Source organism: Salvia hispanica, chromosome 3, assembly GCF_023119035.1.
Source record: "Salvia hispanica cultivar TCC Black 2014 chromosome 3, UniMelb_Shisp_WGS_1.0, whole genome shotgun sequence".
Lineage (NCBI taxonomy): Eukaryota > Viridiplantae > Streptophyta > Magnoliopsida > Lamiales > Lamiaceae > Salvia > Salvia hispanica.
Window position 1 is genome coordinate 4,114,082 of NC_062967.1, and position 26,567 is coordinate 4,140,648.

The window sequence follows — 26,567 nt, forward strand, 5'->3', positions numbered from 1 at the left end:
TTTTTATTAATTGGGTTATTGGATTCAACCAATATAGGCGCAATTGATTTTGTCTATTTATATTTATAGTGGGCTGATATACCCTACAAAGAAGATGGGCTGATGACGCTAGAAACATGGGCCAGATCAAATTAATTTTTGTGGGATTTTATTTCTTATCCTTCATTTTACGTTTCTAATTTATCATTCCACATAGAATTTTTATAAAAATTCATCACATCGACAATGTATTCTCAGTTCTGTCATTTAACAAGAAAATCAAATGTAGTTATATTCCTTCTGTCCCAAAGAAAAATTTATCACTTTTAATTTGATAGAACGAGTTTTAAGATATTGTTATATGCATAATTTAAGAGGGAGTATATGTTAGATTATGAATTGCGTTGGTTTTTATGTGAAAAATATGACAAACGCAATCTAAACAGGTTACAAAATCTAATCAATTTCGTAACTCATATTACCCTAAACTCCAGATTCAAGTAACAAATCCAACCGATCCACCAAAATATGTTTAAAATAGTTCATTTGTTTAAGACCAAGTTGATTGAAATCCTAATTCAATGAGCAAATCGACCCATAAAAATAATCTAAAAAGAAAAAAAACTAATTAAATGATTTGACATTTGAGTCTTCGGTCATTGCACCAACAAAAAGCAGAAAAGTGTGAAAACTAAAACAAACAATCATATATCGACAATAATTGTTGGTTCTGTGATTCTGTCCAATGAAATCGGCTTTAAGGAAGAATACGTGCAAATTAATTAGGTAAGACTAGATTAATTAATTACTCTAAATAATTGAGATATGTATAATTTTAGTCTCCCAAAGGAATCAACTGATTCACCTTTTTATAGTAATTTTCTTCTAAGTTCAGTTTTTGTAGGCTTTTTTTTTTTATGCATTGAGGGTGTTCGGTTGGCAAGACTAAATCTCATGATTAAATATGTATTATGTTTGGTTCATAAGATTAATCTCCTCAACTTAATCATAGATGGATAGTCTCATGATAATTAGTCATAGCATCTCCCCTCCAACTAAAATAATCACACAACTTAATCCTAGATGGATAGTCTCATGATTATTAGTCATGACAACCGAACGCCACCATTATTTACAAATTTTGGTTGAATGCAATACTTTCTATCAAAGTTTTACTATACCTAATTAGGCTATAAAATTACTTTTTAAAATTTAATGTTACTTTTATTAATAAAATTGATCATTAGAGTATATGAAGTCAAAAGTAGGGTATATTCTTTCTAAATTTTCTGTTTTTTGAGTATATGTTTATTATGATTATAGCATAACAAGCACATAGTGAATTTAATGGTGGGACATGGTAAATGAGACATTAATTTATTTATTTTAATATAACTCCGTACATAGATGATGGATCCTCTTAAAAGCACAAGGTGCAATATGTAATAAATTCGGTGTCATCGTCATTTTTTTTCTTTTATTATTTTTCTATTTCGATTATAGCCTGATGACAAAATGATTGATAAGGCTCTTCTTTTCTTTATTACAAAACAGTTCAAGATACTGATCACTTTGTGATCTATTAGATTCAATTTATGAATACAACATTTCTTAAAACCGGACTAGGATTGGATAATAGAACATTTCTTACGCCTTATCATAACAGTTGGGACTAAAATAATGAATTATCAGATGAAGATAGTACAAGTCCAATAAATAATTAAGAACCGACTAACTATTGGAGCAGTTGATGTATATAGTTACAGATAGGAATGTTCTTCCATTTAATACTGTAATTAAAACATAACTACCATGGTTAATACTTAACTACCATGATTAATAGTTAATCATCCAAATAAATTAATGTCATTATTATTGGACATAATTGGTGAGCGCATATGAGCTCAGAGCACCCAAGTCCCAAGTTAGTGTCTTATATACATATGTGTGTTAAAAGAACTTCGAACACGTGCATTACATGCATTACATTACATATAAATGGTTTAAAGATATTACTACTAACTTTCGATCTTCACCATTTATTTTATGATGCAATAGATCATAATATATAGGTCTTATTCTCTGATTAATTCTAGTGAGACCCCATATAATATGTGTCGAGTACAAGTTTATTAATTTGTTGTTTTTAAAGCTGGCTTTTAGTAGTGCTACGTAAGCGAAGAGATATACTAGTATATGTATAGTGAAGTGTAAGCTGCAAGAGGCAAGTTGAAGTAAACGTCCAAGAAAATTAGAATTTTTCTTGTTGGATAAAGAAAAGGCAAAATAAACAAATTACTTTCGCGCGTCATATGCCTGAAAGAAGAAAGAACGTCCAAGAAAATTATAATTCTACTACTTAGATAAAGAAAAGGATAATGTTACTTTCGCCATTTTAATTCTATTTTCATCTATTGACGTGCATATTTTTTGTAATTCCATGTTATTTTAGATACGCACAGCCTGCAATTTTATACCCGAAAATAGACATGAATATTTTTCTTATAATTTGAATAACTGAAGTCGATAATTCAAATAGAATTGAAATAACTTTGGGATATATTTGCACGTTTTGGCTAACGAAAATCTAGAAAATTTTACATAATTAAAATGGACGCACAAACAGATGAATTTGTAATTGTATACTGTAGCTGGACGTATTGATAATGTAGGATAGCTTTCTCACGTTTTGCCTGCTCTAAATTTACAGTAAATGTCTGTTTGTGTCTGAAAATTCTTTGTTCTGTAGTATATTAATGCATAAATAATCGGCCAAAAAATAAATGAAAACTGGTTCTATTTAACAAGAAGAGGTTCTGTGTGTCATAACAAGTCGTACACTATCATGAACTCCGACCCCGAAAATGGTGGTGGAGACATCTCCGGCACCGGCACACAGATCGAAGTAGAAGCTGATATTGATACAACTATGAGTTTCTCTAAAACTTATCAACCTCCCCAAAGAGAAAAGGTATAATTTCAAACATTATTTACTTTATGTGAGCATCATTCTCGTTAGTCTCAGACGAATTTGAGTGTTTTATGGTTATAGGTATATTCAAATTGGGAGAGCATGGTTTTGGCCTACCAATCTCTTGGAGTAGTGTACGGCGACTTGGGAACTTCTCCGGTCAACGTTTTCTCCGCGACCAGCTTCACTAATCTGAGTGAAGACGATCTTTTGGGAACCCTAAGCCTCATTATATGGACTCTCACATCTCTCGTGTTGGTCAAGTACGTGTTCATCGTGCTGCATGCCAACGATCATGGCGAAGGCGGTACCTTCGCCATCTATTCCTACATCTGCCGACACGTCCACTTCAACACCAAATTCACCATCCACAACACCAAACTAGAATCGGATTCCGCCATGACCTATTACACCGGGGGCCGGAGCCCTCTCTCCACTAGGGCCAAGGAATTTCTCGAGAGAAGCTCTTCTGCTCAGAATTTCCTCACCGTCATCGTCCTCCTCGGAACTTGCATGGTTATTGGAGATGGAGCTCTTACCCCTGCAACTTGTGGTACTAACAAGTAACAACTCATTTTCATAGTATTATGCATAGGAAAATGTTATTTAATAATTTTTGTGTGATTAGTTCTTTCAGCTCTTCAAGGAATTCAGTCACGATCATCGAAGATCACACAAGGTTTGCGGAGAAAACTATTCTTCATTTAATCAAGAAAACAACTTTTTTTGATAAAAAATTGCTTTGTTTTATTGCAGAGCATGTGGTGTGGATATCTGTAGTTCTTTTAGTAGCCTTGTTTGTATTCCAACGATGTGGAACTAGCAAAGTCAGCTTCTTGTTTTCTCCAATCATGTTGATTTGGTTTGCCACCAATGTTTCAATTGGTGTTTACAACATTTTCAAGTATGACCCCTCCATTCTCAAAGCCGTGTCGCCACATTACATCGTTAAGTTCTTCATCGCCAACGGCAAGACTGCGTGGGATCTCCTCGGAGCAGTCTTCTTGAGCATCACAGGTGTGTGTCTGTGTGTCTTTCAGACATCCAAAACACTTCCCAAGTTACAATCAAAAGATGTAATAATAATAATTAATAAGTACTGATTTTGATGTTAATAGGAGCTGAGGCTATGTTTGCAGATTTGGGGCACTTTAACAAAAGGGCTATTCAGGTAAAGAGAAAACATTCTTTTCATGAATTTCTCATCATCTAATATGTGGTTTGGTCTTGCAGCTGGGCTTCTCTTTCGTGGTTTATCCGTCACTCATAGTGACGTACGCTGGCGAAACGGCTTACCTAGTGAAGCACCCTGAGAACATCACTGACGCCTACTACAGTTCTCTTCCGAATCCAGTTTACTGGCCGATGTTCGTTATCTCCACGCTAGCTGCAGTTGTTGCAAGCCAGTCTATGATCTCCGCGTGCTTCTCCATCGTGAAGCAGTCGCTGGCGCTCGGGTGCTTCCCCAGGGTCAACATAATCCACACATCCTCTAAGCACCAAGGCCAGGTCTACTCCCCTGAGATCAACTACATTCTACTTATCCTCACGGTGGCGCTCGTCGTCGGATTCAAAGGTGGAGTCGAGCTCGCCAATGCGTACGGCGTGGTGGTGATATGGGTCATGATGATCACCACGTTTCTCACGAGTCTCGTGATGCTGGTGATATGGAAGACGAATGTGGTTGCCGTGTTGGGATTCTTGGTGCCGTACGTTTTGATGGAGGGCGCATTCATGACTTCCTTGCTGAGGAAGATACCGCAAGGAGGATGGGTTCCGTTCGCCATATCGGTTCTCTTCATGACCGTGATGATGTCGTGGACGTACGGAAGGAGCAAGAAGACGACATACGAGGCCGAGAACAAGATGAGCGTGACAGAACTCGACGAGGCATTATCCAGCATCTACCGGACTCCAGGGGTCTGTTTCTTCTTCACCGATCTCGTCCACGGCCTTCCGCCCATCATCCGCCACATGAACTCGGTGCGTGAGATCATGGTGGTCGTCACCATCAGGACTCTACCAATCAAAACCGTCTCACCCGAGGAGCGTCTCCATGTGGGAAAACTGGGAAGCAACGGGGTGTACCGGTGTTTGATCCAGTTCGGGTACAAGGACGCAGAGGACATCGACGGAGCCAACTATGCTGATTCCATAGCCGCAAAGCTCCTTGAGCTGACCGACGGTACTGGTGAGAAGCACAAGATTCAGAGTTCGATGCAGAAAGGGATAGAGTTCGTTACCGGAAGGACTATTCTCAAGGCAGACAAGAAGAGCAGTATGCTTTCACGATTCACCATAGATTATCTGTATAGGTTTCTGCAAAAGAACAGCATCCCTGCGTTTTCAGCAGTTCGGACACCGTCCAACGCAACGCTGCAGGTCGGGATGTTGTACGAGATCTGAAGCCAGACTTCAGTATGGACCAGATAGGTTACTAGCTCCAGCAGAGATAGTTCTAGCCATGTAAAGATGCAATATCTGGGACCATTCATTCAGACATGAAATAAAAGTGTATTTTCTGTCACTGTCTGCTTTTAAAATTCAGAAACAAGTTTGCAGCCAAACAAATGGAATAACAATAATGGGGGAGTTGAGATAACAAGCACATAATATCAATTATAGAGAAAGCATTTGATAGATGAACTACACATACAAATAGCTTGAAAACAATGTGTCTGGTCATTTTTACTCTAGGGGAATTCTTGGACCTCTATGTAGTCCAAATTTAGGACTTCAAAGATGGATTACACTATTTAATACATAAAATGTAAAAAGCAAAATGTTCAAAGGTAAAAGGGCCAACCACATTCGTCCACACAAATTCAAGGTTAGCCCATGGCATATTTCTGAGTCCAGCTCCTTGCAGTGGTCTCATACTTGGTCCTGTCAGTTTTATACATATGGGCAATCTCAGGAACCAATGGATCATCGGGATTTGGGTCTGTCAGCAGAGAACATATGGAAAGCAACACCTGAAGCAAAAACAAACTCTTTAGCAATTTGTTTGGATTTTATTGAGAAAAAGATTGTGGTGGATTAGACATAAAACATATGAACCTTGGAGATAGTTAGGGCTGGGCTCCACTGCTCCTTCAATATGTCAAGACATATGCTTCCGTTGCTGTTTATATTTGGGTGGAAAACTTTGGTCCTGAAAGCAACCTGCAGAATTCGTCGAGCAGAATATGTCAGACGAGCTAATCATAATTGGCAAAGAGGCCTCAAGTGTCAAGAGATGGTGAATGAGATATGACCCTTCAGAAATAAGCAATAAACCTAAGAAAGATGAAATCAATCAATACCTTAGGAGGCTTGAAAGGGTAGTCCGGTGGGAAATGAATGGTAACTAAGAAAACCCCTCCTGCATATGGACTATCTGGAGGACCCATGATTGTAGCTTGCCAATGAAACATGTCCTCAGCGACAGGACCTGCCAATTACAAAGAATGGAAAAGCAAACCACACATTTAGAAATCTTGGGGTTGACTTTGAATTTTCAATGGTAAAGACTACAAATGATACATAATAGTCATTGAATGGGTCAGCATGAAAAAAGCACTGGCACAAAATACCAATAACATTAGCAAATTAATAAAGAGGGATAATGGAGAGGATGTTAGAGAAAATAGGTAGTTCAATGCCTGAGAAACCCAATGCCGATCTACCTTCTATGATACCGTTTCCAATACAAGTCATACAACTAACCTAGAACAAGAAATTTGTGAATAGCAATGAAGAATAAGTACTACAGAAAGAACAGATCTTGCAAAAAAAATACAAAATGACGCCCGCACAGCTTTTTAAAGAATTTAGCCATGTTATAGTCCAAATCAGATGCTAAACTAACGGATTTCATCAGAAATGGAGCCAGCTATTGCATGATGATAAAAAAAGTAGTTCATCAAATTAAAACTTTGTTAACAACTTGATATCTTGTAGTTTGTGGCAAGGCAGGGACGGCCATGGCCAAGATCCTCAACCCACCCAAATCAGTTATCACTCTTCAAATTCAAATGCAAACATTCCAGTGCAGACAGAAGAGATAATGTGCCCTCCACATACAATCTCATCTTAATGCAGGTTCTTAAAATCGAAGAAGAAATCATATCCAACAAGATAGATTACAATCCAACCTTTTACTTTAACAAAATGGATTTTTTACCCAACTCAAAACTGAAAAAAAAAAATCAAGGAAACCACCAAAATTGCCTTTATAAAAACCACCAAAATCCCCTAATCACAACACGAAAGAAAATACCTCAGAATAATCATATAGGCCCACAGGAAAAACCTCAAACAAATTACTAGAACCCAATACAAAAGCAGGATAAATATAAAAATCACATTCACATACAGAAATTAAAAATCAAATCTTTTATGACGAGTTTCCAATTAAACTTTTAATAAAATGCAGTAACACGTACCAGCACTGCAAGAGGTAGGAGGATCCTTTTGGAGATCCTTGAGCTCCTTCAAGATCCGCTTTGAAGCCATAAGCGATTCCTGTGATCCGCCAAAAACAATCCAGATCTAAATTTTCTCAGAAAGATAGAAAGAATTGGAGAGAGACCGGTTGAAATTGTACCTGATACAAAGATTGGATCCTCCTGCCTGCGAAATTCGAGGGGAAAGTTTTATTACTATTTCACAGAAAAGTGGACGACGAAAATGAAATTGCAGAGAAATTGTTTGTTGAGTGATGAGATGACTTTTATAGGGATGATTGAGAATCAAAGCGATGAATAATTTCACATTTATAATTTCCCTTTTTTAAATAAAGTTTACTTTTTCAGTAATAACGCAAGTACTCTATTTTTCATTATTGCTTAATTTTTTTAATGTTTTCTCTTCAATATTTTGGGTAACAAAATTATGTTAATAAGTACAGATATTATAAATTAATTAGATTTTCTTTGGTGGAACAACTTTATGACAACCGTTTATTCTGATGATGGCTAACAATTTATGCATTGTGTATAGCATAATTCTAAGATGAATTTGGGTTTAATAATGAAAAAGGTGAAATTTCTGAACTAGTAAGAAAATTGTTCAATAAATCATAATAGCTATTACCGTGTATGTTATTAAATAAATATAATATATTCTAACATTTCCAAGAGATATAATTATAAGCATATAAAGCAGCTGCATCAAGAATTCATGATCATGCTATTTTTATTTTTTACTTTACAAATTCATATTAGGGGGAAGAAATATGTAGTTGAGAGAAAAGTACTGTATTATTGTTCATTTGTTCTTCAATCCAACTTGTAGCTTTGAGTTACTAATAATATAATCCCACTTGCATATTACTCTATTATTATCGAATAATAATATTACATTTTTATTAGGTTTATTATAGTAGGCTCAAGTGGGGATTCTCGCTGGAATCTTACTGGAGTTGGATAATGATTTTTAATTTTCTACTCCTACTACATAAGTATATGCAGTCATTGTGACATTATCATTGTTACAATAATACTTTGCATTATTCCTCAAATTGGATTTTGGGGTTTCATTTACTGTATTATTATTCTAACTGTAAACAGTAATTGCATTATTTAATATCAATAAAATAATTCAAAATATAAGAAAGGTGCAATTTAATAGTTTTGATTAATAACCAATAACCGAAATTTTGAAAATATAGTAAATTACAAATAAATGTAATCAGGTCATATCTGTACCCTCAAAATGATCAAGCTCCTCTTACAGTGTCAAAAAATACACTCACTATTACTACTTTCACCAAATAAACGCAAATCATGGAAGTAAAAATATGGTCTTTTTATGTTTAAATAACTCGAAGCTATTGCGAACCAATCAATCGTCAACCTCGGCCCTGATTTCCTTGACAAGCTCATCCTTGTAATCTTCAAATGAATCAGGGAAAGCCTCAACAGTTCCGTTTTCGACCACCCATATCTGGCTCTTTTCTTCATCCTGACAAACGCGTGATATAAGCCTTGAGTCGTGGCTCACAAGAACAACGCCTCCAGTGAACTCATCAAGCGCATCTGCCAATGCATCTATACTTTGCATGTCTAAATGGTTGGTCGGCTCATCCAACAGTAGAATATGCGGCTTAGACATGGATATGGAAGTGAAAACCACGCGCGCCTTCTGCCCACCAGATAGTTTTGCAATAGGAGTCAGATGGTTGTGGCTGGGAAGTCCAAACTTTCCCAGCTTTGCCCGGACAGCCTCCTGCTTGCTGAGCCCTTCTTGTTCTGGATGTAGGCGAAGCAGATACTGAACCGGTGTTTCATCCATTGTCAGGAGATCCACAAAGTGCTGCGAGTATCTACCTATCCTCAACTTCTGACTTCTCCTCACCTCACCCTCAGTTGGAACCAAATCTCCAGCGAGAAGGTTGAGCAAGGTTGATTTTCCAGCTCCATTGGGTCCGACAATTGCTACACGAGTCCCCATATCAATGCCGACATCCACATTAGACAGCCTGAAGTCCTCACGATTTGGATAGCTAAAGCTAACTTCCAGTAGTTGCATAAGTGGTGGTGTTAGCTCGGTAGGCTCAGGGAAATGGAACTCCACTGTGTAATCCTTCCATTTCCGTGGTGCCTCAGGTACGGGCTCATCCTCATCAACCTTACCTTTACTCTTGCTCTTTGAGGCTTCCTTGGCAGCATTAAATTTGGCTCGATCCTTGACCTTCTCCTGCTGAGTTCGACTGCCAGATCTCTTCGCATTTCTCAGCTGCTTTTCATAAGCCTCACTCTTCTTATTCGCCTCTTTGCGGCGCTGCTCATATCCACCTTCAAAATCATCAAAATTTCCACGATAAAGGTGAAGCTTCAAGTCATGCAGATGAATAATCTCGTTGCAAACAGTATTTAGAAAATCCCGGTCGTGTGAGACAACAATAAGAGTTTTCTTCCACCTGCATAAGTATTCTTCCAACCAGAGAACAGCCCTGAGGTCCAGATGATTTGTAGGTTCATCCAATAGCAACAAAGTAGGCTGAACAAAAAGTGCTCTGGCCAATGAAATTCTCATTCTCCAACCACCACTAAAGGACCGTGTTGCTCGACCCTGCATATCTTTGGTAAAACCCAGCCCAGCAAGAATTTTAGAAGCTTGTGCCTCAGCAGCATCTGATCCCATCAACTGCAACTTCTCATACAATTCAGTCAGCTTCTCTCCCACATCATTCCCTTCATCGCCATCTTCCTCACCATCACCAGTGGACATAGTCGAGGCATCCTGCAAAGAAGCAACTTCTTGTCGAAGTTTGACAAGTTCTTCGTTAGCTGAAACAACAGCTTCAAGAGCTGTTCTATCATCACCAACGACCTCTTGTTCTACCAAAAGTACATCAATATTTTTGGGCACGGGTATCTTTCTCCAAGCAAGAAGCTTTAACAGGGTAGATTTACCCATTCCATTGGGCCCTACCAACCCATATCTCTTCCCATGGGAAATTTTCACTGAAGTATTCTTCAAGAGTTCTTTCCCCCGAGCAGCAACAGAGAAGTTTTCAACTGTTATATCTTTCACATTGGCATCAGCATCATTTTCGCCATCAAGTACGGATGCCCGGCTACCAATTACAACAGTAAATGCATCACGGTCATCCTTGAGTGCCTCCTTTTTGGCTACCTCTGCAGCCTGAGCTACAAGCACATCTTTCTTTCCACGCTTCTTTAACTCTTTGTCAGTTAGACCTGTGTCAATAGGCTTTGCAATATTTCTGCGGCTGTTTACCTCATTCAGACGTGCCTCTTCATCTGAGCCCAAAACATCTTCCTCTTCATCAGATGAAGGAAGATCTATACCATCAATATAAGACGAGGTTTTAGGAGCAGCTTTTGGCTTGGGTTTGCTAGTGGAGGCACTTGCTTTCTTAGGTTTATCAGGTTTTGCATCCATGCTCGCGAGTAATTCAGTCACCGAGAACTTCTCCTTAGCCCCCTGCTTGGACTTTGTACCAGCAGCAGACTCATCTGATTTCTTCTTACCCATTTCGACAATGGCTAATCAACCACAATTAAAAACCAACAAATGAAGCTTAATTAGCAAATAACTAATCATACAAAAGAATCATGATGAGAACCAAATTCCTTCATACCATCAACATACAGTACTATATTTCAGCCGGCTACGGCCTTGTCAAATAAAACAAATTAAACATCAGTTCTCAAACAACTAATTCCCAAATAAACCACCAATCAACCAGTCAACAAATCTGGGGCACCAATTCATAAGGTCCAATTAAGTTTAATTTAGGGCTAACCTTACACCAAATTAAACTACGGTAATTACCCGATATTTTCTGTTTTTTTTCCTTTCAGTTTTAAACGCTAACTACAATTCATGAATCCCCCAATTTCCCTCAAGAAAACAGCTTGCAATCAAACCACACAAAGATCAGAAAAAGGCACAATCAGTTCACCTCAATCGGGCTGAAGGATCGGCGGACACAGGCAGGCTGGGCAGCAGCGCTGTAGCTACTTACTATCGGCGAGCTGCGGGACGAGGGCGGCGGACTCGGGGATGCGGCACTCAGCAACAGAGCATAGGAGGCGGGCGGCGCAGCGGGTGAGAGGTGATGGCGCGGCGGCAGCGGATAAAAGGGCTAATTTGGTTTGGGTCGTAATTCCCCTTTTTGTTTTTACTTTTCACTGATTTGTTTTAAATTAAATGTAATTTCATCTTTTCCCCTTTTTTTTTTCTTTAATTCAATGTCAATAATATTCTATAGTTCACGTTTCCCTTTTTTTTCTTCAAATAACATATCTTCAATCATTTATATCAAATCTAAAATTATTTTCAAATATATATCATATTAAAAAATAATTTTATTTCAATTATTTTATACTAAATTTAAACTCATTTTAATATAAATACTAGACATCAAATAGTAATTTTACTCCAACCATTAATATTAAACTTAAACTTAAAAAAATATTCTTTATATTATAATTCTTTTACAAAATTTGAAAAAGTGAGTTAGATTTGTTTTAGTGTAAACTTAATGATAGGGAGTTTATTTTACTAAAAAATTCAAAATGAAATTAGTTTGGGAATACTATTAGAGTTAAATGCCTACTCCTTTTTCGGATTTAGTGCATTATTAGACATGACCAAATTCAAATTTTACAAAATTTTTGTTGCAGCCATAATATATATATTCATAGTGTTTGAAATTGTAATGGATATGGATATGGATATGCAATATTATTGGAGAACTTTTTTATATAAGAAATAAGATTTGATGTCCATGATGCTTTGAATTTTAAGAAAAATATTATTTGGTGGGCTTGGCATTGTTTTGTGGACAACGTGATTGAGCCCATGTACCCTTACCAATTTGATATTGTGATCATTTATCCAGGCCCATCATTTTTCATTTCCACAAATGGAAATCTAGGCTTAAATTTAAACCATTGAATTAATTCCATAATAAAACAAACTAGACTTATAGACTTTTGACTTTAGGTGATAGATTAATTCATAATAAAACAAACTAGACTTATAAACTTTTGACTTTAGGTGATAGATTAGAGTCTTGGTAGCTTAACAACTATCCGAACCACGACTCCCACTCCAATCGTTAAAACAAAATTTAACAACACAAATCTAATCCAATAACAAAACCATGTACCACCAATGACTCCCTATTGACAAATTAATGGGACAAATAACAATTCTTAGCATACAAAGCCATAATCAATAATAATTCTTGGAAATAAATCACATTGCCAAGAATCTAGTTCGTAGACGAAGAGGATCCGATCTCATTCACACGTGGTGTGATACTCGGACTCGAAGTCCTAGTCCCGCCATGCGAGCTATTCCACGTGGCAACGACCCTAATCTCCTCGACCATCTTCACCACTTGCTCCATTTTCGGCCTTTCCTCAGGCATCCGCGCCACGCAGCTCAACCCTATTTGCAACATCGACAACATCTCCTCCTCCACGTCAGGGTACCTCAGGAGCTCCACGTCGAACACCTCACCCGTCCACTCCTCCCATACCACGGAGTTCACCCACCTCACGAGGTGGGTGACCTCCGCACCCGAGGTGTGGACAGGGGACTTGCCCGTGAGAAGCTCTAGCAAGAAAACCCCGTAACCATACACATCGGATGCTTGCAATGCCTTCCTTGAGTCTATCACCTCCGGGGCCCGATACCCTGAATGGACCATGGGTGCTGAGGCCGGATTCATCAGCGTTGCTAGCCCTAGATCACTCACGCAGCCGTACTGTTGGGCGTTGAGGAAAATATTTGATGATTTTATGTTTCCGTGAACGAGCTTCCCCCCACATAGCGAGTGGATGTGAGCAATGCCTCGTGCTGCGCCAATGCCAATCTTTAACCTTGTTTCCCAGTCTAGAGGAGACCGGTTTTCGCCTCTTTTTGCTGCAAAAATATGGCAAAACGCATCAAATTTGAGGCCAATTTCTGAATTGTTTAATAAAGATTGACTAACATGACAGCAAGATCAAAACCAATGTTATATAGTCTTGAATTAATCTCCATTAGAAGACATTTTAGCATCATAAATGGTTTCATTAACCTAGAAAAAAAAGCCAAGAATCTACAAAAGCAACTAGCAATACAAAAAAACATAACAATTTTTCTATTAGGAAGGATCAAGATTCAAGATCAAGAATGAAACTCTGCTAAAATCAAGAGAGGCTGAACCATAGATGCGAAATAATACAAACAACACGTAGAAAAATGATCAATGAATAAATTGTAACATACCGTGGAGCAGCGTAGAGACGCTTCCCTGATTATAGAAATCATACACCATAAGCTTTTCGTCCTTGGAGTAGTAATAAGCCCTCAAAGGAGCCACGTTCGGGTGCCTAACGTTCCCAACAACCTCCATCTGCTGCTCAAAATCCTTCCTCCCGACAATGACTTCCTTCAATCTCTTGACTGCAACTGTAGTCGCATCCTCTAGAGCCGCCTTATACGTAGTCCCAAACGTCCCCTTCCCGAGCACCTCCCCTGAGGCCGTCAACAAGTCCTCAAGGTCAAAAACAAGATTACAGTCCTCAAAAAATATCATCCTCCCATCCCCTTCCTGCGTGTGCTGCGAACTCATCCGCCTTGCGAATTTCTCTGTCTTGTGTGACGCCCCACTCTCGCTGCCTTTCTTCCATCTGTTGGCGACAACCAACAGCAACGCTATTGCCACAAAGGCCGCCACGCTACTGCCAATGACAATCACAAGAATGGCTGACTGACTGAATTTAAGTGAATGTCTCTTTTGTGTAGGTTTAGGTGAAGAATCAGAAGATGGTTGCAATGAAAGATTGTTGCCTGAAAAGGCAGAGCTAGGAAATCTTTCTAGATATCGAGAAGCGTTTCCGGTGAGATTGTTGTTGGACAAATCCAACACTTGCAGAGTTTGGATACTGAGATCAGGAACATCACCGGAAAGAGAGTTATTAGCGAGATCCAAAGCTACCAAATGAGTCAGCTTCGAGATTGAAGACGGGATTCTCCCATTAAACCTGTTATTCGACAAGTTGAGCTCCGAAAGATTTTCCCAAACAGATAGGTCCAAAGGCAATGGACCCTCAAAATCATTCGACTCGAGATAAAGACTAGACAGATTCCTGAGCTTTAAAATATCAGAAGGGAAAGGACCACTTATACCATTAAATCTCAAACTCAAGATCTGAAGGGCGGATAGTCGGCCAAGAGTGTTCGTAGGAAATCTGCCTTTGAATCCAACAGAAGGCAACTTAACAGCTATGACTCTTGAACTATCATGATTGCAAGTGATTCCTATCCAGCTTTTGCAAGCAGAGGTTCTCTCGTCCCAATTCAAACTTCTCGAATGGTTCATGCGTCTAATGAAATCGAGCAAAACGAATTTATCCTCAACAGGCTCTGCACTTGCTAATAACATGAGAGTACCACATAGTAGCATTGCTGAAAGGATCAACTTGATTCCCATCTCTTCAGCCAAGAACTCAAATAAAGCCCTCAAACACTATGGATAAGTAATCTCTCCAATCACTACAAATCATGAAAAAGCAAAACAAGCTTAAGTACTATGGAGAAACAGTGATCAGTTTAAATTTATGACTAGGTAAACAATGTTAGGTAAACAACCAAATCCAATAGTTTTCAAACACAAGAAACAAATTTTGAGGCTAATGGAGAGACCTTTTTTCCTCCCACCTTCATTGACTAATTTGACTCTGCATTTTCAAACATCCCCTTTCTTTTTACCAACAATCCCAATTTCAATAATTTATTTCTGGGTTTTTTCAAATCCCCACTGTTTCATAGCATCATTCTAAACTATCATGCATCAACCAATAACATTGCATCCAAATCCAAAATAATACTAATATTAATAAGCCTCATGAAGAAAAAGCACTCACCTCTGATACAGAGATCAGAAACTTCCAAACTCAGCTGCCCAACAACCAAGAATTGTGATGGAAACAAAACCCAGCAGAAATTCCAAATGGGAAAAAAGAGCAGAGACAAAAACATGCAATATAAATATAAACAAGTAAGAAGAAGATTCCAAACACAGATTGAGACAGAGGTTGGTTGGTGGAAATGTGATGAATGGAAAGGGAGATTTTTCTTGCTTGAGAGAAATTAATGATTGGAAAAGTAAGTTCAGAAAGCAAAGCAGCAGATGTTTTTTTTCTTTTTTGTTTATTATTCTTTTCTCATCTGAATTTAATTGGCACTGGAAGAGTGGGATCTGCACATGCTATAGCACAAAATCTAGAAGAAAATTGCTTGATTTTGACGGCTACTCAGGTGTAATATTTATGATGAAATATGTCACATTGAATGTCTACTCACAATAATGTTGCAGTTGATGAATATTCTCAATTTGGGCGATTTAATAACATTTTTTCTGTAATTAGATTTATTCAATTTTGAATATCTACTATAGAGAGAAAGTGAACCTGATAGTGATACTACTAATCAGATCAGGAGAACTGATTACTGATTTAGCTATTGTACTTGTATCCACTTAATTTGGATGCCATAATTGTTAAAATATTTTTTCTAGACGGTTTTATTGGAGACCTTCTGTATAAGGTTAATATTAACAATCGGAATTAATTTCTTGAATCATTAAAAATTTAAATGATAGTACTATTTCTTTTGTATGCTCTTAATCGTTACATATTGATATGGTTCGGGTTTAAAGAAATGTATAAAAAAATAGATTAAGTTAGTGAAATGTGAGCCTATTTTATAAATATATTAATTAATTTTATAATAACATGTGAATAGAACATGAGATTCATTAGAAAAAAAAAAACTAGTGATAAATAATGAGAGAGTACCGTGTATAACACTATTTTGACGAGTGAATTAAATTAATGAGAATGATTATTGGAGTGATGGTCCCACCATTTACTACCTTTTAATTCTTCATTTCTTGTCATTCTGTCATCGTATATATTTATTCAAATTAAGATATTACTAAAAATTAGAATAATAATTTAGATTGATAAAATTATTTTTAGATGTATTAAAAAATTGCATGATCGGATAAAACAATTACAAGTCACGTAAGTCGTAATTTTGTGTAGGTTTTTGTGTTTTTAATGTATTTTGTACATTTATTTTATTTTAAGAAATTACTACTTTTTTGTCCTTTTGAATGTGTTAAATAATTTCTAGAATATATTCACTTTTTGAGAAGGTAAATAGGAGATGGTATACATCTTTTATTTATCTTTACTTATTAGAGATGCTCGTATGCATGTAATTATGTTGAGCTATGAGGTATCCAAATCCAATTACCGTTACTATTAGTAAATTGAAAAATGTTTTGGAGACATAATGTCTAAGACATAATGAGGTTAAAGTAGTAATTTTATTTTACATTTAATTTTAAATTAAATTTAAATTTTGTATATGTACTTTGTTGTCCCTGCATTTATATATGGAAGTAGTATTAATTAAGATCTTGATAAGGTTAATTTGATTAATTGTAAAATATAGAGTTCTTAACTAAATTTACTGTATCAAGAAAAATTAAATTATATTTCAAAATATAAATAACTTTAAATTTTTTTTTACATCATTGTTAATGCTAGTATTGACCCTAATTAATATTTACTTTTCTTTATTAAATATTGAAATTTTACTATATCATGTAGCAACAAATTTGGAGTATGCAATTTTGATTTTAAAATTATTTGAGATGCAGTTTTGATTCTAATACTAATTGAGTACGTAATTTTGATTTTAAAATTTTTAAAATTTTAATATTAATTCTTTACATTTCATTTTTACTATTATTTCTAGAATTTTATTTTACATTTAATTTTAAATTAAATTTAAATTTTGTATATGTACTTTGCTGTCCCTGCATTTATATATGAAAGTAGTATTAATTAAGATCTTGATAAGGTTAATTTGATTATTTGTAAAATATAGAGTTCTTAACTAAATTTACTGTATCAAGAAAAATTAAATTATATTTCAAAATATAAATAACTTTAAATTTTTTTTTACATCATTGTTAATGCTAGTATTGACCCTAATTAATATTTACTTTTCTTTATTAAATATTGAAATTTTACTATATCATGTAGCAACAAATTTGGAGTATGCAATTTTGATTTTAAAATTATTTGAGATGCAGTTTTGATTTTAATACTAATTGAGTACGTAATTTTGATTTTAAAATTTTTAAAATTTTAATATTAATTCTTTGCATTTCACTTTTACTATTATTTCTAGAATTACAACTCAAAAAAAAATCACATGTTCATAACTAATACTCCTATATTTAACATTTTAAAGCTATATATCTAAAATCTTCTCATTTTCTTATATTAAAATTACTAACTAAAAAAAGGATATTATTATTGGAGCCTACGATTCTTAATTTTCTTAATTCTTAATATAATTAGTTGATGTACGATATATTAAATAATCTAAAATGAGAAAAGTTGATTCATCCAATTATTTTCGTTTTAAAAAATACAATAATTTTTTATTTTTGAAACATTATAATGTTAATTTTCTAAGCATAATTTTATAGAGTTGAGGTCTAACTAGTACTTGTCAATCAAAATATAAAAAGAATATTACATGTGATAAAATTTAAGAAAATTAATACAAAAATACAAAAGGTAACGCAAATAAATGATTCATCATAATAACTACTACTATTATTTAATCATACAATTCAAATTTGAATAAGAAATTTAACAAAAATAATAATAAAATTAACCGGCTATGAAAGTATAACATAAAAAAAGAAAATAACTCATAATTACATTATCAACTGGTTAGATAAAAATTTATTTGAAAAAATAATAATAATATATGAAGTTATCAAATTATTTTATTATTAAATAATAATTTAGTATGCATTATAATAACTAATTTATAATCTGAATTCATGATTTTTAAATAAATAATATAGTATAAAATTAACATGAAAAAATGACATGTAAACATATAAAAAGTTTTGAGCATGATTGTAGCTTATCTCTAATCAAATCAACAAATATGCATTTAGATAAAGATATTTAATTTGATTTAATATTACTTAATTAGATCTGTATCCATTTAATATGATATTGGATAAAGTAGTCATTATAAAAAATATATCTATGTCAAAATGCCATACGGGTATTATGTCTTGGAGACATCATGTCTCTAAATCACTATAGTAAGTTTTAGTAACTTACTAAAACTCAGATTTCAATCGACATATATTAATGGTTGTCTTTTCACAAAATAAGAAATTAATTTGTGTTTATTTAAATTTTACCGTTAAATTAAACCCTAAACCCATAAAACGGAATAGTTTAGTCAGTGTTTAGTTTGCTGTATTTTACACTGTTTCTCTCTTATGAATTTATGGCGCTTATCACGGAGAAAATTGTAAATTTTAAAATCAATCTCTTTGTGATAAATAATCCGTTTTGTATATAAATATATAAAGTTAGCGTACGTACAGAAAAATTTTCATAATTAGTATGAAGGAAGAAGTTTTTTTGTAATCATTTTGATTTGCACAAGTATTATAAATTTATATATAATAATAAGTATTATCAAAAATGAATATGACACAAGACTCTGTGTGGATCCAAATTAGTATTGACAATACGTCTTTTATAAATGGTTCTATTTAGTCGTTCTATTTATATAATACTACTAGTATTTTCTTTATCCGCCATTAAATATCACAAGTTAACTTGGTACAAATTTTAAAAAAAATAGTAAAAAATGAGTTGAAAGAATTAGTAGAATGTGAATTCTATTTTTTTATATTAATTTTATAATAATAATAAATACTAGTGTAATAAGTCCGTGAAATGTTAGATTTTTACTAAAAGACTGAACTACATAAATGGTACCTTATCTTTCACTTTCGCACATAAATGATACCTGATCTTTATTTTATATCGTTTTTGGTACCTATAAATCACATTTTTAATACCTGATGCAATTTTCTTCCCAAAATACCCTTTAAACAAATATATTTTTTCATTTATGTCATAGAGGGTATTTTGGGCATACATAAAATTAGTATCAAAAGTGATATTATAATATAGAGTGAACTACAAAAATAGTCCATGGACTATGCGTTTATCTCGCCAATGAACCCTGGACTTTAAAAATATCCCCAGACAACCTTGGACTAAGCGTTTATCTCGAAAATGGTCATTTTTCACTGTTTCGTGACGAAAATACCCTTTTGGGGGGTTTTGGGGGGTTTGGGCAATTTGGTTCTTTTACATTTAAAATCTGATATTACATTTACTAAATCTGATATTATTTCACTTTTGGTCATCCTTCACTTTGTTTCTTTATTTCAATATCAGATTTAATCTTATAAAATTAAATTTTAAATTTTGATTTTTGACACCTTAGTTTTAATCATAAATATATCATATAACACGATTTATTTAACACGAAATAAATATGCATCTAATGTAAGACTAATATAATTTTCGCTTATTAATTTGAAAACAATCAAAATTAACTAGAAAATTTCAACAAAAAATCTCCCATATCAAATTTTTAGTCAACTTCATAATATTTTTAGTCAAATTCTCCTATACATTTTATTTCGGAATAAATCGTGTTATATGATCTATTTATGATTAAAACTATTAAATATTGATTAAAACTAAGGCGTTGTCGTACCTTATTGATTAAATCTTAGACACTATCAAATATTGATTAAAACTATTAATTTGTTATTTAATAGTAATTTTAATAATTAAAAAAATTTATTGATATTTAAAAATTGACTTTAAAATTTAATTTTATAAAATTAAATCTAATATTGATTAAAGAAACAAAGTGAAGGATGACAAAAGGGAAGAAGAATGATAATTTTGAAGTAATATCAGATTTACTACATCACTAAAATAATATCAGATTTAAAATGTAAAAAGACCAAATTGCCCAAAACCCCCAAAACCCCCTAAAAGAGTATTTTCGTCACGAAACAGTGAAAAGAGACCATTTTCGAGATAAACGCTTAGTCCAGGGTTACCTGGGATATTTTTAAAGATATTAGCGAGATTTTAAAGTTCATTCTATAATATATTCGTTCATTCTCCTAATTCTTTATACTATTATTATTAATCAATATTAATATTATTATTTTGATGTTATAAATTAATAATTAATTCATTTTTAATATCATTCAAATATAGTTAAATATAATTATATTTAATTATTATTGTTATAATACTAAAACTGATAGTAATTAATAATTTATTATATAAATTATGAATCACATAATATTATGTAATAATAACAATTATTATTATTATTATTTTACATTAAATTTGTTACTAATCAATATAGCCTTAATAAAAATTTAACATAATGATATAAAAAATTGAATATTTTTAGTTAGGTGTTTCAACCTTAAATGAGTATAAAATAATTTAATAAAAAATATTCAATTGATTTAATTACTTTAAATAATTAATTTAATTAGATATTTTTTTTAATATTATAAATGCAATTAGATGTATGTATAAAACACTATAAAGAAAGAAGAAAAAAGAAAAAAGAAGGAAGAAGAAACATAAACTAAGGAGAAAAAAAGAAAAAAGATAGGAAGATAAAATACAAAAAGAAAGAAGAAAATGAAGAAAAAATAAAGAAGAAGAAATTAATGAAGAAAAAGAGAAATGTGAAAGGAAGAAAAAATAATCACATATTTGGTATTATTTAATTGAAATTTCAAAAAATATCTTCCATGAAAAAAAATTACATATTTGGTACCTAGTGTTATTTTTGTCACATGGTACCAAAAACGATATAAAATAAAGATCAGGTACTATTAATGTGCGAAAGTGAAAGATCAGATACCGTTTATGTAGTTCACTCTTACTAAAAATAGGTGTGATAAGTATTGGTGAATGGAACGAAGAGAAAACTAGTGATAAGTAATGACGAATGAAGAGATATAGCATAAAAATTGCCAAATTTATTATCGTGCACGAGTGAAATATTTTTTCGACTGAAATTGATATTACTACAAAATTTCGCGCAATCTTTCCAAAGTGTTAAATATAAATGCTAAGCACGTATTGTACATTGATAAAGCCGCGATATATCGTCATCAAACTCAGTGAAGAATTTATAAAATTTAAAGGATAAATAAAAGAAGCAATATGTTTCAGCCCAAAAAGCGCAGCTGAGTATCAAAATATCGCGAGAAATAAGGCGAGTTGTCTCTGCAGATCTGCGAAACTTGCGATCAATTCTCTGCTTGTAAGTTCTCGTCTTCTCCGATTTCACTTTATCTTCATCTCTCTGTCTCTCTTTTATAAACTGTATGATTGGTTCATGCAATTAGAGCAGCTAGCAACTTAACTATGATTGGCTATGCATAATCGATTAAATATTTGTTGATACCTACGTCTGAAACTTGACTAATTAAATTCGGTTGGATTGGGGAAAAACGGAGATGATAGGGGTTAGATGGATTTTTAAGTCAGATGAATGAATAAACAAGAAAAAATGTAGTATATGAAATTTTAGTATTTGCTTGTACAGTCATTGATTTTAACCATGTTCCTTAGTTGAACTTCTCTGATTAGTCTGTTTTGAGAGGGGTTCTTCTTCCTATATTTGATAATTGATTGCAGAACGAATTATTGGTTTTGTTTTCATAACTTATGCTATGGTTGAACAACGAACATTTCTGCTAGTTTTGGATTATTGACATGGTATGTGACAGCTTATTGAAATCATTATATCAATTGTTCAAATTGAACTCATCTTGATTGCAATTGCCCAAATGAGAAGTGCAATGAATGTATATAAATTTAAGTGTGTCTAATATGAGCATTACTAGGCATATCCTGAATAGATGTGAAAATCTGATTGGATTTTATGTAGTTTCTCAGTCTATGTCTTGCCATGAAGGATGAAAGAATACGATGCTGGCCAGTAAACATGTCTTTGAAAGAACATATGATTACGTAGGCGTGTAGCGTATGAAATTTGTTTGATAGGTGTCTCGATGGTTCGGGAGAAGGATATTTGCTGGGAATATGCTGATAGGTTGGAAGGGAATAAGGTGAGATGCAAATTCTGCGACAGAATTCTTAATGGTGGAATCAGCAGGTTGAAGCATCATTTATCTAGACTTCCGAGTAAAGGTGTGAATCCGTGCACAAAAGTGAGAGATGATGTGACAGATAAGGTGAGGGAAATTCTTGCATCGAAGGAGGACAGTAAGGAAACCTTGACTGTTAAGAAGCAAATGTTACCTGAATTCAAATCTCCTCTTGCTGTAAGTATTTCCACGGGGAAGTCTCTAATGTCTGTTGAAGCAGCACCGGTAACTGGTAAAGTCTTCTCATCCAGCACGACATCGGGTTCTACTTCTAGAAGTGACCATGAAAATGCTGAGAGAAGTATAGCTCTCTTCTTCTTTGAAAATAGACTGGACTTCAGCATAGCTCGTTCTTCATCTTATCAGCAGATGATTGATGCAGTAAGGAAGTGTGGTCCAGGATTTGTAGGACCATCGGCGGATACTTTGAAGACGACATGGTTGGAGAATATCAAGTCTGAAGTGAGTTTACAATCAAAAGATATTGAAAGAGAATGGGCTATGACTGGCTGCACTGTTATTGCAGAAACATGGACAGATAACAAATCAAGGGCTCTAATCAATTTCTTAGTTTCATCCCCTTCAAGAACCTTCTTCCACAAGTCGGTCGATGCATCTTCGTATTATAAAAATATAAAGTACCTCTCTGATTTGTTCGACTCAATCATTCAAGATTTTGGTCCTGAGAATGTAGTTCAAGTTATCATAGATAATGAGCTCAACTGCCCTGGCTTAGCAAACCATATCCTGCAGAATTATGGCTCTATTTTCGTCACCCCTTGTGCTTCACAATGCATGAATGGGATTTTGGAGGAGTTCTGTAACGTAGATTGGGTTAGTAGGTGTATTTTACAGGCACAGGCTGTTTCAAAGTATATATACAATAATTCATCAATGCTTGCCATGATGAGGATGTTTACAGGAGGATATGACATCATCAGGAGCGGCATCACTAAGTCTGTGTCCAATTTTCTCTCTTTACAATCCATGTTGAAACAGAAGTCAAGATTGAAACATATGTTCAATAGTCCGGAGTTTTCGGCAGGATCAACTTTATCAAACAAGCCTCAGGCAGCAACATGTGTCAGCATTCTTGATGACAATGAATTTTGGAAAGCAGCAGAAGAAAGTGTTGCTGTGTCCGAGCCATTTTTGAAAGTAATGAGGGAAGTGTCGGGAGGGAAGCCTGCAGTGGGGTTCATTTATGAATTGATGACTAGGGCAAAAGAGTCGATTCGGACATACTACATTATGGATGAGATAAAATGCAAGACTTTTTTGGATATTGTAGATAAGCACTGGCAGAACAACCTTCACTCTCCTCTACATTCTGCAGCAGCTTTTCTGAACCCAAGCATCCAATATAATCCAGAGATCAAATTTTTTCCAGCCATTAAGGAAGACTTTTATACAGTTCTGGAAAAGCTTCTTCCCACACCTGATCATAGGCATGATTTAACCAACCAGATTCTTCTATTTTCAAGGGCGAAGGGGATGTTTGGCTGCAACCTTGCAAAGGAGGCCATTGATAGCGTTTCGCCTGGTAAGTTCATGTGATGTGTTCTTGCATATATCACTTGCGTTCAATTCAATTATAGGGTGGGAATTTTTAAGGTTTTCAAATAATGCTCTGTATAACTGTGCAAGCTGACTTGAGGTAGATTTTCTAGAGTTAAATATATGGTGAATGGCGTTGCAGGGATATGGTGGGAACAATTTGGCGATGCAGCTCCAACGCTGCAGCAGGTGGCGATTCGAGTACTGAGCCAAGTGTGCAGTACATCGACTTCTGAGAGGCAGTGGAGCACGTTTCAACAAATTCATTCAGAGAAGCGCAACAAGATTGATAAGGAAGCACTGAACGACCTACTCTACATTTATTACAACCTCAAACTAGACAAGTCCTTGAAATCGAGTTCGTCGGAAGCAGATTCCCTTCAGCTGGATGACATCGACATGACTTCAGAATGGGTCGAGGAGACTGAAAATCCAAGCCCGGTTCAGTGGCTCGACCGTTTCGGTTCTGCTCTTGAAGGTGGTGATCTTAATACAAGGCACTTTAATACTTCTATATTTAGTAGCGACAATATATTTAATTTGTAACCTGGCACTTCGTATCTTATCTTGTAATCCACAGTGAATTATTTTGTAGTTGTACACAAAAGATGTTGTATCTATACAAGTTTGTATTCATCATGAACGTAATGCACTAAACTGATGTTGGAATGAAGCACAGAAAATAAAAACAGAGGAAAGAAAATGGTCATTGCTATAAAGGGGCATACAAATGTGTATACAATCATAGAATTTCACTCTTTACAATGATAGACAATACATGATGCTACCTAATTTCGTATAAAACAACACTTGCAATATTCTGATATGGAGTAGTATTATTCAGGATGGAGCATTGATAAGTTGAGCCAATGCCTTGTCTGTGTCGTTGTCGTACATAATTAAGGCCTCAGCTACATTGTTCGACGGGAATCCCATTTCTCGTAGTAGGGTAAATCCATTGGCGAATTCCTTAACCTGTGACAAGTTGAGTTATATAGGTGCTGTTTAATAGTGGGTTGACAACACTATCATGGTAAGAAAGCCTATCCCATTTTACATGCAACACCAAAAGAGTGATATAGTTCATAGTAAGGTTTCTGCAATAACGCAGACAACAAGATATACTGATCGAACACATTATTTTCAAGACTATGAAACGTAGAAAGAGAGATATTACCTTGGAGGGATTGTCTCCATAATTTGCAACTGCAAGCGGCACAGCCTCTCTGCTGAGACCTGCTGCTATATATTTGCTCACCACAGGATCTGCGGCCGCACCCTGAATTCAAAAGCCGATTCATGTCAATATCACCAGCTAAAATTCAACAAGAGACACACTCTGTTTCATCCATCTGACTATGGACTGATAAATTTTATAAACTCTAACGAGGATTGGTGAATCCTAAGCAAAGTAAATGCACCGTGCAGCCCGATAAACACAAGTTTTTGCCTTAGCCCACAATGATATGAAACTGATTCATAAGCTAAGGAATAAGCAGGCACAAGCACACACATTGAAAGGGAAGTGAGTCGAAAATCGAATATGAAAACGAACACAACTACAACCAAATTCATGAAAAGAGCACATACATAAGATGGTGTTGGCTCAGTTGCCTTTGGTAGAGAATTGTCGATTCCAAGCCTAGCCCAGTTGGGGTTTTCCTTAACTGCTTCCGTCAGCACATTCCTTTCAAAGTCGAAATCGAAGTGGAAATTGCTGCGCGGAATTTCACCCAGATGTGGCAGCAATGGAGGCTACAACGATCAAATCAATCAATTTTCTAATCCAGGCAAATAAACGACAATTTAGAAATCTTAAGCAGCAATATATACCGGCGGAGTGATTCTGTATTCAGGTTTGATCGCAACCCTAATCCCGATCCCAGCTGCAAATTAGCCCCAAATCAGAATAAAAAATCAATTAAATACACATATAAGGGGAAAATGAAACGGCGACATACGATTAGAAGGTGGAGGCGGCGCATGGTGAAACGGAGGGTTGCGGACTGAATGAGGGTCGGCGCTGCCGATCTTAGGGTATAGTACGGACTGTTGAGCGTAGGGCGGATGAGAAGCGGAGGGAGCCCTGCCGTACGGCGGCGTGGTGGAATCATACTGGGGCGGGTTCCGTTTTCTAAAATCGTACTCCATTGTATTTCTTGGTGGAAATCAGGCGCCTGTTTGTTTAATTTGATCCAAAATCAACGCGATTCTAACTTGGAGATGAGAAAGAGCAGTAAACTGACCAGAAAATAAAATATTAAAATGAAATGGAAAATATTTTTGGTCCTATGCTATTTTATCTTATAATACACCATTATTATTATTTTATATTTTGATCTAATTAGTAGTAGTATAATTTGCAATATCTAAGCATACAAAATATACCTACCTATATTACACTAATGTACGATAAGTCGATAACATATTTATTTTAAATGAACATTATGGCATAATTTATTTTAGTTTTCAGAACTT

At 34.8% G+C, this 26,567-nt stretch overlaps 6 protein-coding genes across 8 annotated transcripts; 2 read left to right on the plus strand and 4 right to left on the minus strand.

The window, feature by feature from the left end:
• Positions 1-2,709: 2,709 nt before the first annotated feature.
• LOC125213676 (potassium transporter 26-like) lies at positions 2,710-5,506 on the plus strand. Its single transcript, XM_048114346.1, has 6 exons — positions 2,710-2,950; positions 3,032-3,503; positions 3,579-3,629; positions 3,707-3,967; positions 4,069-4,121; positions 4,184-5,506. The coding sequence occupies exons 1-6, from the start codon at positions 2,825-2,827 to the stop codon at positions 5,354-5,356; spliced, it is 2,136 nt and encodes a 711-aa protein (XP_047970303.1). The 5' UTR covers positions 2,710-2,824; the 3' UTR covers positions 5,357-5,506.
• Positions 5,507-5,543: 37 nt separating this feature from the next.
• Positions 5,544-7,631, minus strand: LOC125213677 (ubiquitin-conjugating enzyme E2-17 kDa-like). Its single transcript, XM_048114347.1, has 6 exons — positions 7,613-7,631; positions 7,539-7,566; positions 7,378-7,456; positions 6,256-6,383; positions 6,011-6,115; positions 5,544-5,925 (listed from the first exon to the last, which is right to left on the minus strand). Exons 3-6 carry the CDS (start codon positions 7,445-7,447, stop codon positions 5,782-5,784), a joined length of 447 nt encoding a protein of 148 aa, XP_047970304.1. The 5' UTR covers positions 7,448-7,456; positions 7,539-7,566; positions 7,613-7,631; the 3' UTR covers positions 5,544-5,781.
• Positions 7,632-8,614: 983 nt separating this feature from the next.
• LOC125213586 (ABC transporter F family member 4-like) lies at positions 8,615-11,567 on the minus strand. The gene is made up of 2 exons (XM_048114214.1): positions 11,367-11,567; positions 8,615-10,947 (listed from the first exon to the last, which is right to left on the minus strand). Exon 2 carries the CDS (start codon positions 10,934-10,936, stop codon positions 8,777-8,779), a length of 2,160 nt encoding a protein of 719 aa, XP_047970171.1. The 5' UTR covers positions 10,937-10,947; positions 11,367-11,567; the 3' UTR covers positions 8,615-8,776.
• A 987-nt stretch (positions 11,568-12,554) lies between these two features.
• Positions 12,555-15,690, minus strand: LOC125213587 (probable inactive receptor kinase At4g23740). The gene is made up of 3 exons (XM_048114215.1): positions 15,328-15,690; positions 13,688-14,956; positions 12,555-13,339 (listed from the first exon to the last, which is right to left on the minus strand). The coding sequence occupies exons 2-3, from the start codon at positions 14,892-14,894 to the stop codon at positions 12,684-12,686; spliced, it is 1,863 nt and encodes a 620-aa protein (XP_047970172.1). The 5' UTR covers positions 14,895-14,956; positions 15,328-15,690; the 3' UTR covers positions 12,555-12,683.
• A 5,858-nt stretch (positions 15,691-21,548) lies between these two features.
• LOC125214894 lies at positions 21,549-24,728 on the plus strand. 3 transcript variants are annotated; one of them, XM_048116107.1, is made up of 3 exons: positions 21,549-21,682; positions 22,321-24,075; positions 24,232-24,728. In XM_048116107.1, exons 2-3 carry the CDS (start codon positions 22,437-22,439, stop codon positions 24,633-24,635), a joined length of 2,043 nt encoding a protein of 680 aa, XP_047972064.1. In that variant the 5' UTR covers positions 21,549-21,682; positions 22,321-22,436; the 3' UTR covers positions 24,636-24,728. The 3 variants fall into 3 exon arrangements, with proteins under 3 accessions (XP_047972064.1, XP_047972063.1, XP_047972065.1); XM_048116106.1 differs by having other exon boundaries at positions 21,571-21,682; positions 22,313-24,075; XM_048116108.1 differs by having other exon boundaries at positions 21,603-21,682; positions 22,340-24,075.
• A 44-nt stretch (positions 24,729-24,772) lies between these two features.
• Positions 24,773-26,346, minus strand: LOC125214896. Its single transcript, XM_048116109.1, has 5 exons — positions 26,051-26,346; positions 25,923-25,975; positions 25,680-25,844; positions 25,267-25,368; positions 24,773-25,064 (listed from the first exon to the last, which is right to left on the minus strand). Exons 1-5 carry the CDS (start codon positions 26,238-26,240, stop codon positions 24,930-24,932), a joined length of 645 nt encoding a protein of 214 aa, XP_047972066.1. The 5' UTR covers positions 26,241-26,346; the 3' UTR covers positions 24,773-24,929.
• Between the last annotated feature and the right edge of the window lie 221 nt (positions 26,347-26,567).